Source organism: Myodes glareolus, chromosome 6, assembly GCF_982192425.1.
Source record: "Myodes glareolus chromosome 6, mMyoGla1.1, whole genome shotgun sequence".
NCBI lineage: Eukaryota > Metazoa > Chordata > Mammalia > Rodentia > Cricetidae > Myodes > Myodes glareolus.
In genome coordinates, this window is record NC_142031.1 from 100,368,846 (window position 1) to 100,392,907 (window position 24,062).

The 24,062-nt window shown below is 52.6% G+C and overlaps 1 protein-coding gene across 2 annotated transcripts; it reads right to left on the reverse strand.

Annotated features, from left to right (window-relative positions):
* Positions 1 to 1,322: 1,322 nt before the first annotated feature.
* Cad (carbamoyl-phosphate synthetase 2, aspartate transcarbamylase, and dihydroorotase) lies at positions 1,323 to 23,987 on the reverse strand. 2 transcript variants are annotated; one of them, XM_048436568.3, is made up of 45 exons: positions 23,651 to 23,987; positions 23,299 to 23,438; positions 20,242 to 20,371; positions 19,313 to 19,455; positions 19,054 to 19,195; positions 18,462 to 18,633; positions 18,086 to 18,271; positions 17,836 to 17,948; positions 17,412 to 17,557; positions 17,025 to 17,156; positions 16,655 to 16,888; positions 16,312 to 16,533; positions 15,968 to 16,156; positions 15,607 to 15,731; positions 15,355 to 15,485; positions 11,802 to 11,914; positions 11,379 to 11,623; positions 10,935 to 11,181; positions 10,532 to 10,630; positions 10,180 to 10,404; positions 9,909 to 10,091; positions 9,512 to 9,730; positions 9,083 to 9,250; positions 8,191 to 8,373; positions 7,995 to 8,099; positions 7,377 to 7,616; positions 7,087 to 7,168; positions 6,770 to 6,936; positions 6,478 to 6,642; positions 6,191 to 6,322; positions 5,838 to 6,039; positions 5,444 to 5,634; positions 5,207 to 5,347; positions 4,932 to 5,033; positions 4,434 to 4,530; positions 4,131 to 4,181; positions 3,797 to 3,841; positions 3,528 to 3,697; positions 3,368 to 3,442; positions 2,774 to 2,986; positions 2,494 to 2,619; positions 2,207 to 2,362; positions 2,018 to 2,119; positions 1,767 to 1,861; positions 1,323 to 1,675 (listed from the first exon to the last, which is right to left on the reverse strand). In XM_048436568.3, the coding sequence occupies exons 1-45, from the start codon at positions 23,985 to 23,987 to the stop codon at positions 1,573 to 1,575; spliced, it is 6,984 nt and encodes a 2,327-aa protein (XP_048292525.3). In that variant the 3' UTR covers positions 1,323 to 1,572. The 2 variants fall into 2 exon arrangements, with proteins under 2 accessions (XP_048292525.3, XP_048292526.3); XM_048436569.3 differs by lacking the exon at positions 4,131 to 4,181.
* Positions 23,988 to 24,062: the final 75 nt, after the last annotated feature.

Below are 24,062 nucleotides of genomic sequence, written 5' to 3' on the forward strand. Positions count from 1 at the left end.
CTAGGGCACAGAACTGAACCCACCCACCCCAACTGCTCCTCCTCAGACAGCACCCAAGCTATGACCCTGTTTCTTTCAGAACTGAAATACAAATCTCACAGCCTGCTGTGGTCTTTCAACTCTACCCACTAGGCAGGAACCCCTTGCCAAGCCTGGCTCGCTGCTACATGGCAGGCCATTTTCACTGCTCTGCCAGGTTGTGGCGTACGTGCGATTTTTCACCCACTTCCAGGCCTGCCCACCAAGCCTTTGTGAGTCTTGATCTCTGCAAACTGGTTCCAGCTATTTGATCTATGTGGCCTGAAAGTCAGAAATGACGAGTTCCTTTCTGATAGAAAGATGCGTTTGAAACCAAGCAGGCTGTGCTCAGTCTCACAAACCACCCGCCCACATCTCTGAGCCAGTCTGCTCAGCCGAGAAAGGCTGAAAGGCTGTTACGACTGAAGGGAAATGGGCAACAAGTTTGTGTTGGCGCCACCTTTAAAAAGGGCGATTCCTTCTCATCGCTGCAAAGTGCACCCGCTGAGTGGAGACCAAGTAGTCTGGACCACTGGGAGCCGATGTGTGGAAGGTCTATAGAAACCACTGCATGTCTTCCTATAACCTAAAACTGGAACTCAAAGGAAGGCCAGATGTGATGGCACAGGCTTCCAGCCCCAGACTTGGGAGCGAGGGCAGCCAGGGCTATAAAGCAGTTTCAAACATGCCTGGCTTTGTTTCAAAACACGGCAAACAAATAAGTGGAGTGAGTTGATTCTCTTCTGTACTCCCAGGGCAAACGGAGCTTTATGCCCAGGGCGTGCCAAGTCAAGTCTGTTGTTCAAGTTCATGGACCAGGACGGCAGCTCCCAGCCTTCACCTGCAGCCACAAGAGCTACTTCCCCTTAGCACCTACCCAGGGCCCCATGTCAAAGGCCACTCAGCTCTCCATGGCATTAGGCAGTGGTCCCCAGAGATAGTAAGAGGGGTTCCCCATACTGATGACAACTGGAGAACCCCAGGCCACTAAGGACAGGGCTAGTCAGGAAGGAGTCAATGCCTGGAGGACAGTGAACCTCGGCAGCTACAACCCAGTGCACAGTCCCCCTTCTCCAGGACCTGGGTGTTCTCCTAGAAGGCCAAGCCCCACTGCTCAGGGCTTGGACTGCGACTTAACACAGAGCAGGCTGGACACAAGCCAGAGTCTCTAGGGGAGCTTTGATGTCTGGGAAACACAGAACTTGAGCACCAAGTGTCAGCCTGAGCCCCACAGAGCCCAGTGGGAGTCTCTCATCCCACCACAGACTTCCTCTGCCGGCCCACGGAGCTCATGAGGAACCAGGGACTGTTTGGCTATTTATTATATCAGTAGAAAAGTAACTGTACAGATTTGAGTGTAAGAACGGAGATGAGGCAGAGGGGCTCCCAGTATTAAAGACTGTACCCCATGCCAGAGAATACTCTAGTCTGGGGCCTAAAGCATGGTCTCGGTCTGTACATTTATATGCCCGGGCTATCTGGATGCCCCTGGATGTCTGCTAAGTGTGCTACCCCCGTAGGGGGCATTGGGATTCCTTGCCCAGCAGCTGGGCCCTAGAAACGGCCGAGCACAGTGGCAAGCAGAGCCATACGGATGTACATGCCATTCTCAGCTTGGCGGAAGTAGGCTGCTCGGGGGTCTGAGTCCACCTCCACACTGCAAGAGAAGGGGAAGCGTTACCACACAGCTCCCGTAGAGCCTGTCCCGGTGGGCACACGAGGGCTCCTGAACAGCAGGGCCACATCACCTTATCTCATTGACACGCGGCATCGGGTGCATCACCACCATCTTTTTCTTGGCTCGGGTCATAATGTGGGGAGTGAGGATGAACTGACCAAAGCACTGTAAGGTAGGCAGGGTCCCCATTAGGTTCAGGACAGAGGCGGCCACAACTGGGGCTCCTACCGAGGGATCCCAGCGCATGCCCAGTCTTCCCGCCCTCTTCTATGGATGCTCTACAGCCCAGCCCCGGGCCTCTGCCATAAGCCTTATGCTTACAGCTTCGTATTCCTGGGCAGAGCCAAATCGTTCTTTCTGGATGCGAGTCATGTACAGCACGTCGGTGTCAGGCAGCGCCTCCTCGATGCTCTCAAACTCCTCCTGGGGAGGGAGCCCGCGAGTCAGTACTGCGTTCTCACCACCCACCCCTCACATCACCCGGGATGTGATGAGCCACCAGGAGCTCACCTGTTTGGTGCCCCGGGAAGCCACAAAGTCCCGGACGCTGGCTGGCATGCGCAGGCTGGGAGGTGCCACATAGCGTAGGCTCACACGGTACTGGGTGAGCAGGCAGGCCAGGGAGTGCACTGTGCGTCCATGCTTCAGGTCACCTACCATGGTGATCTAAAGGAGGCAGAAGTCACCAGACCAGACACAGCAGGCACCCATCCTGTCAGCTCAAAATCTCAGCCCTCAGGACTAGAGACACCACTCCTGGACTGTCCTCCCCACCCCCTCAGAACTTCAGCCCTCACCGTCATGCCGTTGACAGTCCCCAGCTCTTCTCGGATGGTGAAGATGTCCAGCAGGGCCTGAGTAGGGTGCTCTCCAACCCCATCCCCAGCATTGATCACTGGTCTGCGACAGTGCTTGGCCGCCAGCTGGGAAGACAGGAGGCCATGTGGAGAATCCCGCCTTCTCCATTTCCTAGGTCCCTTCACCCATCCAACCCAACCTTAGACTTGTGGGCACAGGACATGTGGGCAGGGAAGGGACACGATGTTCCTCAGTCCAGCCTTAGCCACTCCATCTCACCTCCACAGCCCCGGGCTGAGGGTGCCGGAGCACAACGACGTCGGCATAGCAACTCATGGTCTGCACTGAGTCGGCCAGGGACTCGCCCTTCTGGACGGAGGATGTGGCTTCTGAGAAGCTGAGAACAGCGCCCCCAAGCCGGGCCATGGCTGCTGCAAAGGAGCTGCTTGTACGGGTGCTCACCTCGTAGAACATGGAGGCCATGACCTTCCCCTGGGGACAGGACAAAGTGGAAGGGTGTGTGTGTGTGTGTGTGTGTGTGTGTGTGTGTGTGTGCACAGGGCAGCACTCACCCTCCTCTTACACCAGAGGGCGCTGAGACCCTCCCCTCGACCTGTCACAACTTGACATTTCCACACTAGCATGACTCGAAATTAAAGCCACCCCTGTGTGTAAGACCCCGAACAGAAAACATCATAGCTGTCTCCTGTGACTACCCCCATGTGTAGGTCAACCACAGCTGGAAAGCAGCCAAGGGGACAGGGCCGGATTGCAGGGACCTTTCAAGCAGAGAGCTGAGCTGCTGACAGCACAGTCTGATGTACACACGAAGGGACCAGGTAGACCCACTGTCCACTACACCGCCCTCCTGACCTTTAGGATGTCGAGGCTCCGCTCTTTCTGCACCATCATCCGTAGCGTGTGCGCCACATTGAACAGATGAGACATCTGTGAAAGACCTTGAATCAGCCCCATGGGTGCTGACACCAAATCCTCAAACTCTGGGTGTCTCTGCCCTTTCTCCCCCAGGCACCTGATCCTTAGTGAACTGCTTGACAGACAGGATGTGTTGGCCCACTAAGGAGTGTAGCAGGGGTGACGTCTGGGGGTGCAGCAGGCCAGAAGCCCCCAGGTTCTGAGGTGATGCCTGTCTGGGTACTGGTGGTGCAGGGTAGCAGGGGCCATCGGGGGTTCCCATCAGCTCTGCAGTGAGGGGCAGTACAGAGACGCTGGTCAGAAGGCTACCCTACTTGGACCAGACTACAGAGGCCCCTGGGTGAATATGCACCAGGCTGGGCTCACCTGGCTCCACTATCTTTCTGGATGGCTTCTCTTTGGGTTCCTCAGCTGCAAAGGGCAATAGGACAGAGGTCACCTGGTGGCTGTGCTGTGGTGGGCCCAAGTCACAAGGACCTCTGCTCCCGGTGCTTGTGTTAAAGCCACCTCAAACCATAGGTGCTACAGCAGGTTAAGGGAGAGCAGGAAGGATGCAGCAGCTATGGGAGGGACCCGGGACTCCCGGAGGGGATGTGCTGCATGGGCCAAGTGGTGCCCTCCCAGGGCCTTCCCAGCTGGCATCAGGGATCTGAGGCAGAGGAATGGGTCAAGTTCACACCAACCAGCAAGCGGGATTTACCCCATGCTCGGCTGCCCCATGAGATCCCAGCTCCAGGGTGGAGGTACATAGCTGCCCACAACGAAAAAAGGCCTGTGAGAAAATGCTATGGGACTGTGGAAATTTCTCTAGTCAGAGAAGGATGCAGTAGTTCAGACTAGGAGCGAGGGAAGGAGAGTGAGGCAGGTAAGGGACTAAGGAGCCCCGAGAGGAAGAGCCTGAATCAGTTCCTGGGCAGTTGAGCCCCCAACCCTGGCCCATTATGGATGCTGTGAGGGACAGTATCCATCCCCATACAGGTCAGTACTACGGGACCCCTCTTACCTGGCAAACCTGGATCAGAGGCTCGGTGGATTCGGGGTGGCAAGTGGAAGCGGCCATCAGGAAGGCCTGGGATGACTCGGCGTGGTCTCTCAGGGGTCTGAAACGGAGATAGCCCAGCATGTTGAAAAGTGACTGACCTGCACTGGTCCCCACACAGTCCCTTAGGAAAAGCCAGGGTCCCCAGTGCAGAGCCCACCCCATGGCACCTCTGTCCTGCTATAGTCTCCCAACATGTTGCTAATGGTTGGTAGACACAATTGGCCTGTTTGAGGTATGTGCCAATCTGGCAACAAGGCCTGGGCAGACACAGTAACTTGTGATTCTCAGAGCTGGCTTCCTAAACTCAAAGCCAGGTCCACTCTGCAGTAGCCAGGGATCAGGTAGTGTGATCTCGTCTGTCAAGTGTGGCACTCTCCACCAATGAAACTGCTGCTGGCCCAGCCCTAGGGCACGCCCTTCGGGCTGATGGCCAGATCCAGCCCGGGGCAGAGTGGTTACCGTGGTTATTTCTGTGGTGGCAGGAGCTGAAGGAGGAGGCTGGGGAACAGCTCCCTGAGGCCACTTCCGTACATCTTGTCCATAGCCCGGGGGTACCAACACCTGCACACAGAAGGCAAGGGATGTGAGGGAGGAGAGCACACAGGGGCTCTTAGAGAAGCAGACACCTGCAAGCAAATGTCACGTGGGACACGGCAGTGGGTCTGTACTGGGCAGGGATAAAGTGAGAATCCTGCCAAGACGTCACCACCGAGACCAACTGGGGCCACACGTACCTGTCCGTCGATATAAGCAACCTCCCCTCGCAAGACCACACGGCGGATGGTACCCTTCACCTTCTGCCCTTCAAATGGGGTCCAGTGGGCCTTGGAGAAGGGCATATGGCTGGGGATTGTCCACTCGTGCTCCAGATCCACCTGCCCAAAGGGTCAAGGGTCACACAAGACCTCTGGGTCACCAGAGCACAGCTCTGAGAGCGGCACTCTCCCCACCTCCGGTCCCTGTCCCCACACCTCTACATAGGTGTCCTCCTGAAGGGGCAGGTGGAAGATCCGCCGTGGGTTGTGGTGCAGTCGCTGTAACAGGTCATCTAGACTGAGGCGGCCCTCGCTCACAGCCGTCAGCAGGAGCGGCAACATGGTCTCCAGTCCTGGGAAGCCAGGCGGAGGCTTGGGCCCACACTTCTCCTCCAAGGTATGGGGAGCTGGAAGAAAACAGCTATCACTCTGGGGGACAGGCCCGGACACCTCATTCCAGTCACCGTCTTCACTCCCAAACCTCTGGGGCTTGGACTCTGCGCACATAGTCTCTCATCTACAACCTCCCTCATCTTCATCCCTTCAACCAGCACTGTCAACTACCTACTACGGAGTCCCTGAACTTATGGGTCACACAGGGACCTCTCACCATGGTCTGAGGCAAAGCAGTCGATGACGGCCATGTTCTCCCACAGAGCTTCCATATCCTCTCGGGAACCAAGCTCTGGCCGGACCTCTCCCTTCCCAGGTCCCAGGCGCTCCAAGTCTTCCCGGTTTAGGAAGAGATGGTGGGGTGCAACCTCACAGGTCACTGGCAGCCCCTGGGCCTTCGCAGTTTTAATCAGCAGGATCTAGAGAGAAAGCAGGGCGACCCACGGGGCTCTCAACGTGCTCCGCCCTACAGAGTCTATGCCTGGCATCCTGAGAGCACTGAGGGCCAACTGTGACAAGGGCACCAGCTTGGACTCCTCGACTCCCTGGTGACCTTTGCCACACTCTCACCTCTTCCTTCCGAGCCACGTGACATATGTGCACTGGGCGCTGGGTCAGCTGAGCCACCATGAGAACTGCAGCAACGCTCTGCCGCTCGGCATGGGCCACAATGGGGAGGTGGGAAGGCCAGGTCTCAAAATGCTGGGCAGAAGGAATTGATGAGAGAAACTGATGAGCTTTCGATTCCCCGTGCTCATCGAGCCCAGTGCACCCGAAGAACCTGAATCCCCTCTGCTGACAGCCCACGTAGACAAGGCCTCAAGCCAGGAGACAACCGGTGGTGACACATTCCCTACCTCCATCCACTGGGCCACGCTGTCCAGCCGTAGCTCAGAGAAGGTCTCATTGAGGTAGAGCTTTAACCCCGCTGCAGACCCAGCCACAGCACCCAGAGTCCCTGCATTTTCAGACGAAGCCCCAAGGAACAGGGCAAAGTCACAGCGGGCACCAGCCTCTGCCAGCTAGAAGATAGACACGAGGTAAGGTTTGCTGACATCCATGCCCACACACCAGCAAGGTGCCGGTAGCTGGGGTCACAGGAAGGACAGAGGGAAAGAGGTTCAAGTAGGTAGGGGTATAGTGGCTTACCTTCTGGGCCAGGGCCAGAGCAGGGGCATCAATGATGGGGGGCCGGGTGTTAGGCATGGCACAAACCATGGTGACACCCCCAGCCAAGGCAGCGGCTGTGCCTGAGGCAAAGTCCTCTTTGTGTGTCCCACCTGGTTCCCGAAGGTGCACATGGACGTCGATCAGTCCTGGGGAATGTGAGGGGCAAGGTCAGAGTTGGAGTGGGAGAGAATTCACAGCTGCTGATGCAAGTTCCTCAGTCAGGAGCACCACGGACCGAGGGAGCTCAGAACAGAGCCTCTAGGAGCTGCCATCAGTGTCCCGAGAGACACACTCACCAGGTAATCGCACCAGCTTCTGGGAGGTCATGCAGTCTACATGGACTTTCAGAGGAGGGGCGGGGCCAATCTGACCTAGGGCCTGCAAGGGGACAGCAGTCAGGACAGGCTTAAAGGAAGGGTGGTCTTGTGAGGTGAGGTAGAAGCCGAGTTCTTTCCATCCCACCTCACTGCCTCTGGACCCACAAAGCTGTGCACCCGCACAGCCTTTCCACACGGCCACCTCCCAACCCTAGACCACGCCTCCCTCCCCCCATCACAGCAGCGGCCAGCATGCAGGACCATGTTACCTCCACAAAGAGTTTGGTGCACTTGATGTCGATGATAAGAGGGACAGAGAAGTCAGCAGCCAGGCGCCGGGTACGGTAGCCCTTGGTGACAAAGGAGGAAAGGCGGCGACCCCCAGCCCCGCGCATCGACAAGTTGATCACTAGCTCAAAGTGATTCTCAGCCAGCTGATCCAAGATGCTCCGCTGGGGTGGGCACTCGCCATCCACAGTCTCTTCAAAGTGCCAGTCCACAGCAGTTACCTGCCAGCCCAAACGAAAGTCAAGGCCAGCCTCACTCCCGCAAGCGCCAGGGAGGCTTATCTGAAAGGCTCTGGTCCCAGAGTCTATGATGAGAATGAGTATCCACAGGCTGGGGGTGAGGGGCTGCCTCTATTTGTTATATAGTTCTCAACAGAAAAAGTATTTCTCTTGTGTGCAAGAAGTATGAGCTCACACGCATGTACACACGCACAAGACTTGGGAAGTAGAAACACAAGACCATCAACACGTCAACAGTGCAGGAGAGCCTTCGAGAAATTTCTCTGCTTTCTTACATACCCTACTTGGTCTACATTGGGAAAGGGGAAAAGGGGAGACTCCTTTGGGCCCAGAAGGGGATGATGGGGGGCCACCACGTACCTTGACCCCGTGCTCAGTGTAGAAGTCAGCCGTACCCAGACTGGCATAGAGGCTGTAGCCCAGGCTCTCCAGCAGCCGCACAGTTGGGAGCAGCTCACTTTTGTTCTAGAACCAGGTGGGCGGAGGGAGACAAGTGAGTCCTGGCCTAGGAAGCTGAAACCGTGTGACTTCCCGCCTCCCCCATCGGCCTTGGTACCTTGTAGCTGCCAATGGTCAGAAGGATGTTCTTCTTTGGGATCTTAAACCCAGTGCTGAGCATGGCTTTGAGGTAGGCCTCACAACGGCTCTCTCCAAAGCCAGCCACCTCTCCAGTGCTGGTCATCTCTACGCCCAGCACCACATCAGCACCCGCCAAGCGGGAGAAGGAGAACTGAGGCACCTAGGAGAGCAACAGGACCAGTGTCGGGAGAAGAGGCAACAAAGGGGCCCTGTTCCCATCACCCCGGCGCAGCAGGGCTGGCCTTCCCTGAGCCCTGCCTGTCCCCATCACCCAGGCGCAGCAAGGCTGGCCTTCCCTGAGCCCTGCTGCGTCCACACTGCCTCCACCCTGACTGTTTCCTGGCCCCAACACAGCTCCAAGGCGCTCTGTAAATCCAACAACCGTACCATTCTTGAGACTCAGTCCAATACCACCCCTTCTCCCAAGCTTTCCCAGAGCACCCTTTTGGAAATAGCGTCGTCCGTCTCTAAACTCCTTGTACATTTGGTTTGTAACTTAGTTATGTAGGTGTATCACAGACTGTTCCATAACAGGCTATTTTTGGACCAAACTTCTTTTGCCTCCTACAGGGTAAGCTCTTAAGGGATGATGACCATCTTATTATCCCATGGTTGGGCATCGATGCCTTGCGTGGGTGAGGGTTTATCTGCTCATTGAGCACTCTCTCTGGGCTGAGCGGCAGAGCACTTATCTCGCATGCCTGAGGCCCTGGGTTCAAGTCTCCAGTACCACCAAAAATATAAATAAATTCACCAAACAAAGCAGCCAGGTGTTCCACAGTTTGTAGAACCATCTAGTTTTTAACCTAAGTGTTTTGTAACAATTCAGGGCTTTGTACACCAGTCTCAAGGGCCCGTGTTCCCCTTACCTTTACTCCCACGACTCCAGAGCCAGTCATGAGCCCCACGGGCTCTACCTTCTCTCCCATGATGATCCTCGTGGCCAGCGCCACTAGGTCAACACCTAGTGTTTTGGACACGAAGGGGAAGGAGCGAGAGACACGCACATTGCATTCAATGACTTTCAGCTGATCATCCTTGGGGACAGAACATCGGATCAGGCCTTGTGCAGCCCAGGTGAGCGGACACTGCTCTACGAACCTTAGTTCTCACCCTCATTCTCGAGTCTCGGGGATCAACTGGGTGACTGTCACCAGCCCTGACAGTGCTGTGGACTCTAGAAATGACCCCTTCCCTAGCTCTGCTGCCCACACGGATGAGGGTAAGACAGTGCACAGCCCCCCAGCAGAGAACACGGAGGAGCTGTAGGCTTTGGTCCCTTCCTGTCAACTTATTACCTTGGCAATGAGCTGCAGATTGAAGGGCCCAGTGACCTGGAGCTCCTGGCCCACAGCATGCACAATGGCTTTGATCCGCTCCAGAGTTTTGGGGGTGATGTCTTGTGGGGGGGTCACTAATGTAGCATCCCCTGAATGCACACCTGCATTCTCCACATGCTCAGAGATGGCAATGGCCGACACGATGCCATCGCAGGCCACAGCGTCCACATCAATCTCCTGGGGGCAGACACAGGCAGTGGGATGTAGGACAGGGCCATTTCCGATTCCTGCTGCCCTCCCGAAGAAGCTCCACTTGTGAAACAGCACTAATACAACCCATCTTTCCGAGCCCACCGTGCCTATGACTCAGCAAGAATGCAGCCTTCTCTGTGGCTGGCGGGGAGGAGACGCTCACCTTTGCTTCTTGAATGAATTTGGAGATGACCACGGGGTGCTCCTTGGAGACGGCCGCTGCACTGCTCAGGAAGCGCTCCAGGTCCCCATCAGTGTAGGCCACGTTCATAGCAGCTCCGCTGAGCACATAGGAGGGGCGCACTACGCAGGGGTACCCCACAGTCTGGCAGAACTGGCGAGCAGACTAAGGGAACAGGTGGCTCAGCAGGGCTGGTCACACTCACTCACGAACGACATCCAATCCCTAGGCCTCCTGCCCGGTCCCACCCTACCTCGAGGTCGCTGAGCTCACGCCACTGAGGCTGGCTGATACCAATGGTATCGAGGAGCCTGGAAAACTTGAATCGGTTCTCAGCTGAATCAATGGCTTCAGGGGAGGTGCCCAGCACTCGGCATTGCTGCCGATGCAAAGCCATGGCCATGTTGTTGGGCAGCTGCCCACCCATGGACAGGATCACACCGTCAGGGTTCTCCAGCTCGTAAATGTCCATCACCACCTGCAGTACAGGAGAGGAACCAAGGGCAACAGAGCCCTCTCGCTCGCTGCTTCCCTCAGCCTGATTAAGTGCAAAAGGACCTTGGGCTGCCCAGCCTGTCCCGCTCATTGCCTGGGTACTCCCTCACCTCAAAAGAGATCTCATCAAAGTAGAGTCGGTCACACATATCATAGTCGGTGCTGACTGTCTCTGGGTTGTAGTTCACCATAATGGTCTTATAACCCATCTGCCGTAGATAGGGCGTAGGTGCATTAACGATTAAGAGGAAGCACAAAGAGAAAGTGAGTCAAAGCTCCCACTGCAGCATGCCAGCCAGCCTGCTTCCTGTGGAACAGCTACACAGGGGGAGAAGCGGGCAGAATGTTGGGGAGGAGATTTAGGCAGCAAGAGGAAGCAAGATAGCCTGAGGAAGGACCCTAACCCAAAACCTACGACAGAAGGTGAACAATTAATAGGAAGACCAGGGTCTCGTGTGGGAGGACAGGCAACCGCCACAGAGAGCGGGAAAACTAGGAGCAAAGGACTCTGACCTTCCGGAGCTGCTGGATGCAGCCTACAGCACACCAGTCAAACTCAACACTGGAGCCGATCCGGTAGACGCCAGAGCCAAGGACCAGGACATGAGGTGTTCGAAAGTCGAGGTCATGGGTGTTGCCCCAGTATGTCAGGTACAGGTAATTGGTCTGTGCTGGCCACTCAGCCGCAACGGTATCAATTTGTTTCACCGCTGGGCAAATCCCGAGTTCCTGACGTAGCTTCCGAACGGCCAGCTCAGTGCTAAAAGGACAGAAACATGGTTGGGCCTTGGGAATAGAGCACAGACTAATGAAGTCATGCTAGGGCAGGGATGGAAAGGAAAACATCTTATGGACAAATGGAGGCAAGACCCTCCAGGTTTCCCACCAGTGTCCTGCCTGGTGCAGAAGCTCCCTCCCAACCCTTGGTGGCCTGAGGCCCTCGCCACCATTTCTGACCTCAGAACTGCAAGGGCAATCTGTTTGTCTGAGAAGCCAAGGCACTTGGCCTGGTGCAGCAGGTCTTGGGGCAAGGGCTGTCCCCGGTGTTGCTCCAGCAGCTGGGCGTGGGTCACGATGCGCTTCATACGGTGCAGGAACCAGCAGTCAATGCGTGTGAGCTCATACAGGCGCTCCACTGAGTAGCCAGCCCACAGAGCAGCGGCCACCACAAAGATCCGCTTATCTGTCGGTGTCTCCAACTCCTGTTGGGGAAGAGCACAGATGGATGGACGCAGAACGGTGCAGGGGTGGGGAAGTCTGTCCAGAAGTGAGAAACGGCAAATCACGTGACCGCTGCTGTTACTGTCTAGAAGTTCCGGCTGAGGGGCAGAGTGGAGCAGGGCCCACGTCAGGGTGCTTTCGGGAAGAAGAGCTGCTTACCACATCACTGACTGGCTTCACTGTGTGGTCAAAGCCCACACAGTTCTCATCCACCATGCGCAGGGCCTTCTGGAAGGCCTCTTCAAATGAGCGGCCAATGCCCATGACTTCACCTGGAGGAACAGGATGAAGGACGGGGAGTGGTGTGGGTGAGTACGTGTGGTGATTGATGCCTCATGGGCTTTATTTAAATCTTGGCCGTGGTAGTGGGCTTCATCGTGCTTCGCCGTGAAGAAGCCTGCAAACTATCTTGTATTCCTACCATTTTCCCAGACAAGCACAAACTGTACTGAACATGGAATTGGCATGCCATGCCAAAAAGGGCCTGTTGTTACTGGAATTTATTAGCTAACGGCAACAGACCACAATACTAATGGTTGCCCAGCTATCTGGCTTCCTTCATTCACACCATGATGGCACCATCTGGATGTTTCATCCTATAGAACATTAAAAGGTCTGGATAACAGGAAGATGATCCCACTACTCCTTGAATCCATCCTTAGCCAATTGCATTTTTTAAGATTTGAAGGCCCACATGATAGCACAGGCTGGCGGATCTTTGTGAGTGTGAGGCCAGCCTGGTCTACATAACAAGTCTTAGTCCAGAAAGGACTACATAAAAAGACCTCAGAAACAAACAAACAAGGATTTGAGGTGCGAAGATAGCTCAGTCAGTACAGTACTTGCTTAGCACCTGAGTTCAAGTCCCAAACCCAGACATAAGACCGGTGTGGGGGTACAGCTTCCAGTTCTAGAACTGGGGATGGAGATGGATCACTGGCCAGTCAGGAGAAAAGGGAGCAGGGTGACACGCGAGGTTGTCCTCTGGTCCCCTCACGACCAGTCAGCACACCCACCCAAACCCACACCCAGTCAAGCATGGGCTTTGGATCCAGGACTTTCCCCCTATATGTTTCATAGACAATTATAGTATAAACCTAAGTTCTGCTTTCCCCCACTCATAAGCACTTCCCCACATGGCCCCATTAAGCACTACTCCAATTCCTACACAGTTTCCCATCATTAAACTGCTAAATTACTGAAGGACATTGAACTTTTAAGTGTTGATGGTTATGAGGCTGGGGTACTTTTTATTTTATTTCAGGTTACTACTTACAAAAAGATTTCCAGAAGTGCAAGGGCCCTTGGTAACTGTGTAGCCCTTGTCAAGCACCAATTGCATCACATAAGCTCCTGTCCACAATACAAAGTATAAAGTGTAACAACCCCTTAAGAAGTGAGAATGATCATTTGGGTGATTTTTGCTAAACAGTATCTTGAAGGTTGAATGTGGTGGCTCATGCCTGTCATCTCAGCATTTGTAAGGCAGAGGCTGGAGGATCACTCTAAGTTGGAGGCCAGACTGTTCTATACATAGCAAGTTCCATGCTAGCTATGGCTATATAGTGAGACTTTGTCTAGGGGGAAAAAATTAAGAGACTCAAGCAGAAGGATTGCCAAAAGTTTGGGGACAGTATCTGGGCTACATAGTGAACACCAGGCCAACCTCATCTACAGAGTGGGGCAGTGCAGGGCCAGAGCCTCTCTCAAAAAGACAAAAACACAAATTCATAAGAAGTAAGCAGGAAGATGGCATTTCAAGAAGACCGGAGGAGGAGTGTAAGATATTTCAAAGTCTCAGCTGGGACTCAATCTTTGATTGTCCTATTTCTAATCCATTTATTTTAACCATAATTTAATTATGGCTCCAGTCCCATGTTTATTATAATTTTCATATAACAGAAATTCATCTCCAGAAGGAACATCTTGGCAGTCTTGTAGGATTTCTAAAAATTCTGGAATAATATCTGAGCTGATTTACTTGTTCCAAAGCCACTCCCTCTCTGGAGACGTGGAGCAGTGACATGCTTCTCCAAAGCAGGTGGCCCGCGAGCTAGTGCATGTGCATGCTCACCTGAGACGGGGCAACCGCAGGGACACTACAGAGCACACCAGCACTTAGGTCCCAGCCCGCTTCACCACCGCGTGGTTGTGACTGTCTCACAACGCTCTAAAACAATCCAAGGACTTTTCGTTTTGTTTTTGAGACAGGGTATCACTCTCACAGGTTAGGCTGGCCCAGAACTTACTATGTAGTCCAGACTGGTCTTGAACTTACAATCCACCTCTCTAACCCTCCCAAGTGCTAAAGTTCTTTGTCAGGTAGTGCTGTCGTGCTCTGATCTTCATACTCTGTTAAGACAAAACTTCATTGTACATGCTGGAACTTGTGCTGTTTAAGCAACAACCGGAACCGCTGATGGTTGCCCAGCTATCTGGCTTGCTTTATTCCTCCCATGATGGTACCATCTGGAATGTCTCATCCTTTAGAATATTAAAAAGTTTGGATAACAGAGAAACGATCCTACTATTCTTTGAATCCACCCACAGCCAATTACATTTTTAAAAAGTCCACTTTACAAAGCAGCAGAGGAGGAGATAGGCTAAGAATGGCTAGCACCATGCTGACTTCGATTTACAAGGGTTCACTGAGAGCAGCTTCCCACCTGGGCCTGGCGACCAGAGTTCAATTTCCGGAACTCACAAGAAGGTGGATGGACTCTAAAATTGTACCGACTCACACATCCATACTGTGGCACACACACGCCACCCTCAACAGATATCGCGCACACAAACACAATATTGTCAAATTTTAAAAATTAAGTAGGATTGGGGCTGGAGAGATGGCTTGGCAGTTCAGAGCACTGCTTTTCCAGAGGTTCCAAGTTCAGTTCCCAGAACACACATGGTGGTTCACAACCATCTGTTCCAGGGGATCTGATATGTTCTGAGGCACATACAAATATGCAGGAAAAAGTCACATACAGATAAATATCTAAAAAATAAACAAGGACTCACAGGAAAACAAGAATAAGCTCCCCTGAAGAGACACTGAAGCAGAGAGTAAAAGAGCGCCGACATCTATCAACCTAATGATAGGCCGTGGAGACGCCGTGCGGATGAAGGGCATCTAGGGGATTGGTTGCAAGGATAAGGGAGGAGTAGTGAACGATGCCCTCACAGGACCTGGTTGTTCACACTGCTCCTTTGTGAGCCTTCAACCAGGTCACTTTCTTCCTGTGGCCTCTCCATTTACTTAGTTGTTAAAGAGAGAAGACCCTAGGGGGCTATCCCAACACAGGTTTCCAGATGAGTCTGACCCTGCTCCTGACGATGACCATCCAACATGAAACGCACCCATTAACTCTGAAACTATTATTTCTAAGCTACTATCAATAAAGGAGCAGGGGAAATTCAGGCCACACTAGACCTCACTGACATTCTAGACCAGTGGTTCTCAACCTCTGGGTTGTGATCCTTTTGGGGAGGGGGTCACATATCTGATATTCATTCTGCATATCAGATATTTACATTATGATTCATAACAATAGCAAAATTACAGTTATGAAGTAGCACTGAGATCATTTTAAGATTGGGGTCAGCACACATGAGGAATTATACTGAAGGGTTGCAGTATTAGGAAGGCTGCGAACCACTGGTCTAGCACGTACAATGATGCAATGCCAGCATCTTGGTTCTACAGGACACTCACCAACACTCTTCATACAGCTCCCAATCTTTGTACTGACACGCAGGAACTTGCTGAGGTCCCATCGAGGAATCTTTACCACACAGTAGTCCAAGCTGGGCTCAAATGCTGCTGTTCCCCCCGTAACAGAGTTCCTGAGCATCAGGAAGTTGGGGTGCCAGACAGACAGAAATGCAGGGTGAGCATCTCGCTACTCTCGCAGTCCCTGTCTTCTGTATGCTTTCCAGCCCCCGCTCCCCCGACACCACCTTATACCTGAGCTCTGGCAGGGGAATGCCCAAGGCTAGCTTGGCTGCCACGTAGGCTAGAGGGTAGCCTGTGGCTTTACTGGCCAGGGCAGAGCTGCGGGAGAGCCTGGCATTTACTTCGATGATGTAATACTGCAAACGGGAGAACAGAGAGAATAAGTCATTGGTACCCGACCTAGAAAAGTGCTCAAAAGTGAGAGGAAAGATGACCGCATCCCCAGTAGGGTTGGAGTGAAAGGACCCTCCCCAAGCTCCAGCTCTAACCAAGATCCTGGCTTCAGTGTTGAGTGGGCAGGACCAAGAAACCTCTTAACCTCGAGGCCCCAAAACCAAGGTACAAGGGTGCAGTATTAACTTCACAGGCTCACCTGCTCGGACTCCGGGTTCAAGGCGTACTGCACGTTGCACTCCCCAACAATCCCCAGGTGCTGGGTGACCTTGATAGCTGTCCGTCGCAGAAGTTGGTACTCTCTGTCATTCAGGGTCTGGCTGGGAGCCACCACGATAGACTCACCAGTGTGGATGCCCAGTGGGTCTAAGTTCTCCATGTTACATACCTACGAAGTGGGGTGGTGGAGGTCACCAAAAAAGGAAGTCAAAAGAACCAGGAGGCTCCATCCCCAGGTCCTGCTATGGCTGGGGCTATACTACTCTAGATTCTGCTCCTTCATGAGTTCAGAATGCCTGGGCCACCCTCTGCCCCATCACTCACCGTGACACAGTTGCCATAGGCGTCTCTCACCACCTCATATTCAATCTCCTTCCAGCCTTTCAGAGACTTGTCTATCAGCACCTGGCTGGTGTGGGCGAAAGCTGGGGCCACAAGAGCTGACAGCTCCTCTTTGGTGGAAGCGAAGCCAGAACCGAGACCGCCCAGGGCAAAGGCTGCACGCACCAGCACAGGGTAGCCCAGTCTCTCGGCAGCTGCCTGAGCCTGCAGTGAGCAGAAGACGTGAACCAACAAGTCATTTGCTACCGCCCAGAGGGCTCCTGGACCCAAAGGAAATAAGATACAGAGGAAATGACGTCACTCTTTACCCAACCATCTCACAAACCTGTTCAAGAGAATTTGCCGCTTCGCTGGGGGCTACGTGCTCTCCAATCTCAGCCATCCTGGCAGCAAAGGCTCGTCGGTCCTCCGTCAGTTCAATGGTCTCCACGGGTGTACCCAACACCCGGACCCCATACCGAGCTAGTACCCCAGCTTTGGTCAGCTCCACACCACAGTTCAGGGCTGTTTGGCCCCCAAAAGTCAGTAAGATGCCATCTGGGCGTTCGTTACGAATCACCTGAGGCAGGAGGTAGGAATGAATCCAAACCATTAGGGGGAAAGTAGATCAAAGCAGTTTAGGACCCCATAGGTACCAGTGAAACCCCTTGCCCATCAAGAGTCCCCTCTTCCAGCTACCCTGATCTGAGCCATACCTGGGTTACGTAGTGAGGTGTTATGGGAAGGAAATAGACCTTGTCTGCCAGCCCCTGAGAGGTCTGCACTGTGGCAATGTTGGGGTTGATCAGCAGTGTCTGGATGTTCTCCTCCTTCAGGGCTTTAATTGCCTGACAGGATAAAAATGGCCTATCAGCCTCCTCGACAGACGACTGAAGCCTTAGGCCAGCATTTCTCCTCCTCCCTCCCTCCCCTGTACTCCAGTCCTTAGTAAGGGACTCCTATCCTTCACAACCTCAGCCATCCGGATGCACGCAGACCTCCCTGGGCCATTTCATCCCTGCTAACAGTGCCCAGGCCTTAGTCCTTCTCCTTATGACTCCATGGGTCGCACATCCAGATGGGGGGCTATAGTTACACCTTACCTGAGAGCCCGAGTAGTCAAATTCTCCAGCTTGGCCAATGGAGAGGCCCCCTGAGCCTAGGATCAGAACCTTCCGTGGTGGTGGAAGCCCAGAACCAGGAATGAGAAGCCCAGGGGGACAGAGGCGCTGCGCCAACCGCTCTCTAACTGTGAATGCAAAGAAAGTCAGTGAATGCCAAGAGAGTGGGCCTCCAGGAGCCATGCAGATTGAACCCCTCAGTTCCAGAAAAAAAATACAGAGAGCCTGAGAGGAGCCCAGGACCTCTAGCTCTGGAGATCCTTTTGACAGAGGCAGCACAAACTGCCCAGGGTTGTTTCTTCTCTTCCTCCCTCCCAAACACAGCCTTTAGAATAAGTTCACCTCGGGCTTGTCCTGAACTAGCCCCGTTCTTAAATCCACATCTTGGTTCTACAAAGTGGCTTACCTGTCTGGCCCCCGGGGTTCCCAGCTACAGCCTCTCTCACAGTTTCCAGAAATATATCAAAAAGCAGTTCCATATCTGAAGGGCCAGCTCGGTGCTCTGGGTGAAACTGGACACTGTCGAAGAGATTGAATGACGAAAACCTTTGACGTCACTGCCGTGGCTGTGGCAGCCTCCAGGATCGAGGTCCATGGCTGGGCTTTCTTTGCCCATCCTCACGGCCCCTTGTCGCCCCACGCAGCCCCACGCTCACCTGAAAAAGGGCAGGCTGTCATGTACAATGCCTTCATTGGAACAGTCATTGGCATTGGTGAAGAGAGGAGCCCAGCCTGCTGGCAGGGAGTCTGCATCCACAGCAAACCCGTGATTCTGGGACGTCAGAAAGCAGCGCCCAGTGCCCACCAGTAAACAGGGCTGGTTGTGGCCTCGGTTTCCGTACCTAGAGAAGGGAACACGGAGTCAACCGCTCTTACCGCCCTCTTCTGACTAAAGTAAACTCAGCCCTTTCAGATCTCATTGCTCCTGACAGCTCAACGCCAGTTTCCATACCAGGAACCCCCAGCTCTCAAGACAGTGCACTCCTCAATTATGTTCCAAGTGCTGGCTCCTTCTATTCTCCCAAGCCCCACCTCATTTTGTAAGTTTTGGCCCCAATGGCTAAAGCCAACAGCTGGTGTCCAAGGCAGATTCCAAACACAGGTCGGGGATTGGGCTCAGACAAGACGCGGTTCAGTGTGGATACCACACCAGGATAAGAGGCAGGATCACCAGGTCCATTACTTAGGAAGAGACCATCGTACTCTGGAATGGGCAGAAAAGGAGGTCATAAGTGGGATTTCAAAGACGCCCGAGGGCTGACGAGATGACTCAGCAGATAAAAGCACCAACCGTGCAAGCCTGATGACCTGGGTTCGATTCCCAGAACCCATAGGAGAGACCTGACTTCTTAAGGTTGTATGGCACAGACTTGTGGCCCCTCCAATAATTAAAATAATATCTCTCTCTCTCTCCCTCTCCCCCCACCTCACACACACATACACACACACACACACACACACACACACACACACACACACACACACACACACTCTCGACCATGAAAATGGAGCCCCTGGTTTCGGCCTTCCTTCCTACAACTCACGCTGACTTTCACCACCTGTTCTGAGGGACAGCTCTCCCGCCCAACAAAAGCTGCTGGTCTGTGAGGCCCCAGACACTCACCCCGGCTGTCTAATTCGTGATCCCATGGTACCACAGTAACCTCAGCCCCAAGCTGGCAGAGACATCGGATCTGATTGTACTTGAGGCCACAGTCCAGAGCAAAGATGCGAGGGGCACCCCCTGCATTGAATACCCGTGGAGTCTGAGGAACAAAGAACAACAGTTGGCAGCCACAGATCGGCAAGTTAAGACACACCCACACCAAACCCCATCTCTCAAGTCCTTGAGTTTACCCCACTTGTGGGCACCTCCTCTGTACCTTAATAGAGACCTCTGGTGCAAGGGGCCTGGCATTGGGGTCCACGAATGGCAGGGCTGACGGCTCTGTCCCACTCTGGACCAGCTTCCCCAGTAGAGACCCTTGTTCCCGTAACTTTTTAGTCAGCTCCCGAGTGTCCACGCCTATCAAAACAGCACAGCCTCAGATGACAGTCACCAGGGAGGGCAGGCGCCCAGGAACAAGGAACACGCCCGCTCCACAGCCCTAAGTCAAACTCAATTGCTCCATGGGCTGATGGAGGGACACAGCCCAAAATAGCACGCCCAAATTGAACCATGATCTAGAGCGATCTAATTATTGAAAATAACTTCTAGAGAAAAACGAGAAGGCTAAGTGACAGACACTATGGGAATAAGAACAGAAGCTGTGTGCAGTGATGCAGTCCACAACGATGGCCCTTGGGAAGCGTTCAAGGTCATCTTGGTCACATATTGCCTTTGAGTCTAGCCTGGGCTATATATATACCCTGTCTCAAAAGCTCAAAACCAACACTCTCCCCCACCAAAGGGGGGAAAAAGGGGAAAAGAGAATTCCTTAATTCTCTTAAGGAAGAATAGTTTGTTTTCATGAAATAGTTACAGGATCTGCAGATTTCACTTTACATGTTAACAGATATCCACTGATGATACATCAGGGAGCAGAGCTGCCTTTCAGACATGCATTAGCCAAATGCAATGTAATCATGTAAAAATCTGCTGGAGTCGGACTTAAACAGGCAAACCAGGAGCTAGGTTTGCTTTCTTTAGAGTTTTTCCTTCTCAGCAATAGTTTGGATTTTTCTTTAATCTAAGCTTTGCACATTTTGCCTTGCAACCACAGACTCAGGAACTAACAGATTTCAGAAACCTGTTTCTTTCCAGCTAGGCACACTGCCCTGTACCCAGACATCCCAGTGCTTGTGATCATACCTTGCAGGCCAGGGATGCCATGCTGTTGCAGCCACTCATGCAGCGTGCAGGTGGCACTCCAGTGGCTGGGCGTGGGACAGCATTCACCCACCACCAGTCCTGCCACGTGGATCTCCGAGGATTCAAACCACTACAGATGGAAAGAGGAGACGGTGAGGAGCCCAGGGACAACCAGCTGTCTAAGGCACGCCCCAACATTGTCTGCACTGACCCTCTGCTCAGCCCCACACGACAGTCTGTCATTCCTTCCCTGCTTTCACAGGTAGTCCTGAATATGGGCCCAGAGTGCCCAAGGGAACAGAAAATGGTACTTTCCCTTGCCCTAAAGCGAGTTTACAAGTCTTCTCTGTGAGCACCCGACTCCCTCATATCCACTGTACGTTAGCTTCCTTCAAAGATGGAACCCTTTCCCCTTCTTCCTTCCCAATGTGTCAGGAATGTGTACTTGCACCTGACGCAGACTGGTGCTGGGATTAAAAGTGTGAGCCACCACCACCTGGATTTGTTTCAGCATTGATCTTGAACTCACAGAGATCCATCTGCCTCTGTTTCCCAAATCTTTGGATTAAAGGTGTGCACCACCACTCCCTGACCTCTAGGGTCTTAGCTTTGCCCTTCCGATCTTTAGGCAAGCTGTATTTATCAAAACATAAATAAAATACAACTATAAAAAGATATTCGCACAGAACATTACAATAGAACAAAGCTTGCCAGGTGTGGTGCTGCACGCCTTTAATTGGATCACTGAGTTGGAGGCTAGTCTAGTCTACAGCGTGAGTTCCAGGGCAGCCTGGGCAGGCAGGGCTACACTGAGAAACCCTATCCCCCCCAAAAACAAACAAACAAATAAATTTTTTTAAAAAGTTACAGGGTATAATACCAGATAGATACGATGTCATTTTATCATTTCATTTCAGATTATAATTTTAAAAAGATAACCAATTTATTACTCAAAAGAAGTACATTATAGTAAATTAAAAAGGACACTTTGTTTGGAGATAAGTTCTCACTACATATCCCAGGCTGTCCCGAGATGGGCTATGTAGAGCTAGTCTGCCTCTACCTCCCCAGCACTGTGACTAAGTGAGTAGATGCCATACCTGACCTGGTAAATTTTTGTGGGAGGGATTAAATGACACTCAAGACAGGCTGGTGGCATGTGTCTATAATCCCATTCCTGGGGGTTGGGGGGGGCAAGGCAGAAAATTGCGGATAGTTGGAGGTCAGTATGGCTTAACAACAGTGAGTACCAGGCTAGTCTGGGAAACACACTGTCTCAAAAAGAAAGATTCCAGGGAGGGAGGGGTATGAATTAGCAAGATCTTATCTTGAAAACAAGCTAAGTGAAAATTGTATTTAAAGGCAAAATACTGCTATTTGCAATCCCAGCACTGCTGAGACAAACATCTGCAAGCTTGAAGGCAGTGTGGGCTTCACAGAGACCCTGGTCTTTAGTAATATGAAGATGATGATGATGTACTCGCCGCACCTGTAATTTCAGCACCAGGGAAACTAAGGAGGGAGGGTTCTGAGTTCGAAGGTCTACCTGAGCTGCAGCTTTCCCCAGGGTAAGTGGACTGACTCAAGCATACAGCTTCAGGCACAGCAAATGTATTGGGCTGTAGAAGATCTCAGGGGTCTAAACTTTTGACAATTCATATGTTAACCAAATTCATAAGATACTACGTTAAAATGAAAAAGCAGGTATGCGGCGGTTTAAGATGAAAAACTTGCAGGAATAACAACAAGTAGTGCGCTCTTATTCAGGGCAGGCTTCAAAAATAAGAATTAGTCAGGTGGTGGTGGCACATGTCTTTAGTGCCAGCACTCAGGAGGCAAAGGCAGGAGATCCCTGAGTTTGAAGTCAGCCTAGTATAGAGAGAGTATCATATCTCCAAAATCAAAAAATATAAAAATAATTTAAAAAGGAGGAAAAGATTGAAGGTTTGGTATAGTATCAAATGTCATGACTTGGGAGACAGAGGAAGGTAGATCTCCGGGAATTCCAGGTCAGCCAGGGTTTGATAGGAAGATGCCGCCGTAAGACTGGGATTAGGGCTTAAGCAAATTTTGTGAAATACGGTATCTAGTCTATGCTGACTTCTATTATTATCATAATGACTGTGTTAATATTTGTACCTAACTCTCAGAGACAACTTAGTTTCCAGATTTTACAGAATGAATGGGGAGGACCTCACTACATGAGGAAATTTGAGTTTTTCTTTTTCTGTTTTGTTTTTTTTTTTTTTTTTTTCCGTTTTTCGAGACAGGGTTCTCTGTAGCTTTGGAGCCTGTCCTGGAACTAGCTCTTGTAGACTAGGCTGGCCAAAATTTGAATTTTCTATCTAGAAATAAATACTATTGAGAAGCAGAAAATTAAACAATGCCTGGAGTCCAGATGGTGATCAGTGTCACGGGGATGTAGATGAACTGGCAATGATTGGCAGGTACAACCCTGGTTTCTTACCAGCTTATAGGATCCTAAAGCAGGGGCTCTCAACCTGTGGGTCACGACCCCCAGGCCAAACGACCTTTTTACAGGGGTCGCCTATGACCATCGGAAATATCAGATGTTTACATTACCATTCCTAACAGTAGCGAGGTTACCGTTATGAAGTAGCAATGAAAATAAATTTATGGTTGGGTTCACCAAGACATAAGGAACTGTATTAAAGGGCCATAGCATTAGGAAGGCTGACTATCTAAAGGATTTTGTTTGCCCCTATGACTGTTACTAAAAAAATTTTAAAAGCTTTGTTGGTTCTTATGAAATAACTAGAAAAAGTACACCTCTTGCATTTCATTTGGATAACTACACCCATAAGCCCTTTGCCATTTCCTATGGCCTGTGCCTTTACCTCACAGAAGACTCTGAAAGGGGGTACCACCTGGAGGCTCTGTGGTCTCCAGCTCTGCCTTTCAAGGTCCCTACAAGCCCTGTAACCACGGTCGCCTTAGTGCTTTTCGCTCTTTCCTCTAGGATGTCTAGCGGAGTGTCACTTCACCGTTAATTTCTGATCAGAGAAGGGATGTAGAGAAAGCACTGGGTGTGACTACCTTGCTCAGGCCGAACTCGTCCTCTTCATCTGAGGGAATGCCGTAGTTGCCGATGAGAGGGTACGTTAGCACTAAGATCTGAGCTTTGTAGGAAGGGTCAGTGAGGGCCTCTGGGTAGCCGACCATGCCGGTCTGAAACACTGAAGAAAGAGGCAGGACTGAGTTCTGGCGAGGGCAGCCTTCAGAGCACTGCCCCGAGCGCAGCAAATCCCGGAGGAGATGACTGCTTCGGTCGTGAGTGGTGAAAGGGAGCTGGGGCTGCGGCCACCGAATCGGGGAGAGGAGTGTGCAGGAGGGGTGGACAGGTTAAGCAGAGTGGGATGAGGTCGGCAGCCCGCCCGGGCTTGCTTACCCACTTCCCCAGCAGTCGACACAGCGGCCCCAAAGGGCCGGCCCTGCAGCACCGACCCGTCCTCCAACACCAGGGCCGCCATGGGGTCGGAGCTGAGACCGGGCGAGCACAGAGACGCGGGAGGCGCGGCGAGCCTCACTGGAACCAAGCGAACACCGCGCGCCGGAGTTGGTCCACGTGGCTCGCTGCGCGGAGCGCTGGAGAGCAGGCGGGCGCGGCAGGCGGGAGCCCTAATCGTACTGAGCTGAAGCACGACTGCGACGGCGCAGGCAGCCGGTAGCGTGAGGGGCGGGGCCATGCACGTAAGGGGCGGGACCATAGGGTGGGTCCTCAGCATCACACCGAGCACCGAGCAAAACCCTGGAGACCCGAGAAACCCGACCGTCCCAAACCAGCCCCTCAAGCAAGAAAC

Excerpts from the sequence above, each read along its gene's own strand:
- Cad (XM_048436568.3), bottom strand. The coding sequence starts at position 23,987 with ATGCTGAGGACCCACCCTATGGTCCCGCCCCTTACGTGCATGGCCCCG. Across the intron at positions 7,617-7,994 it reads ACACTGAGCACGGGGTCAAG|GTAACTGCTGTGGACTGGCA; the intron begins GTACGTGGTGGC and ends TTGGGCTGGCAG. Across the intron at positions 7,169-7,376 it reads GCACCAAACTCTTTGTGGAG|GCCCTAGGTCAGATTGGCCC; the intron begins GTAACATGGTCC and ends GTCCCCTTGCAG.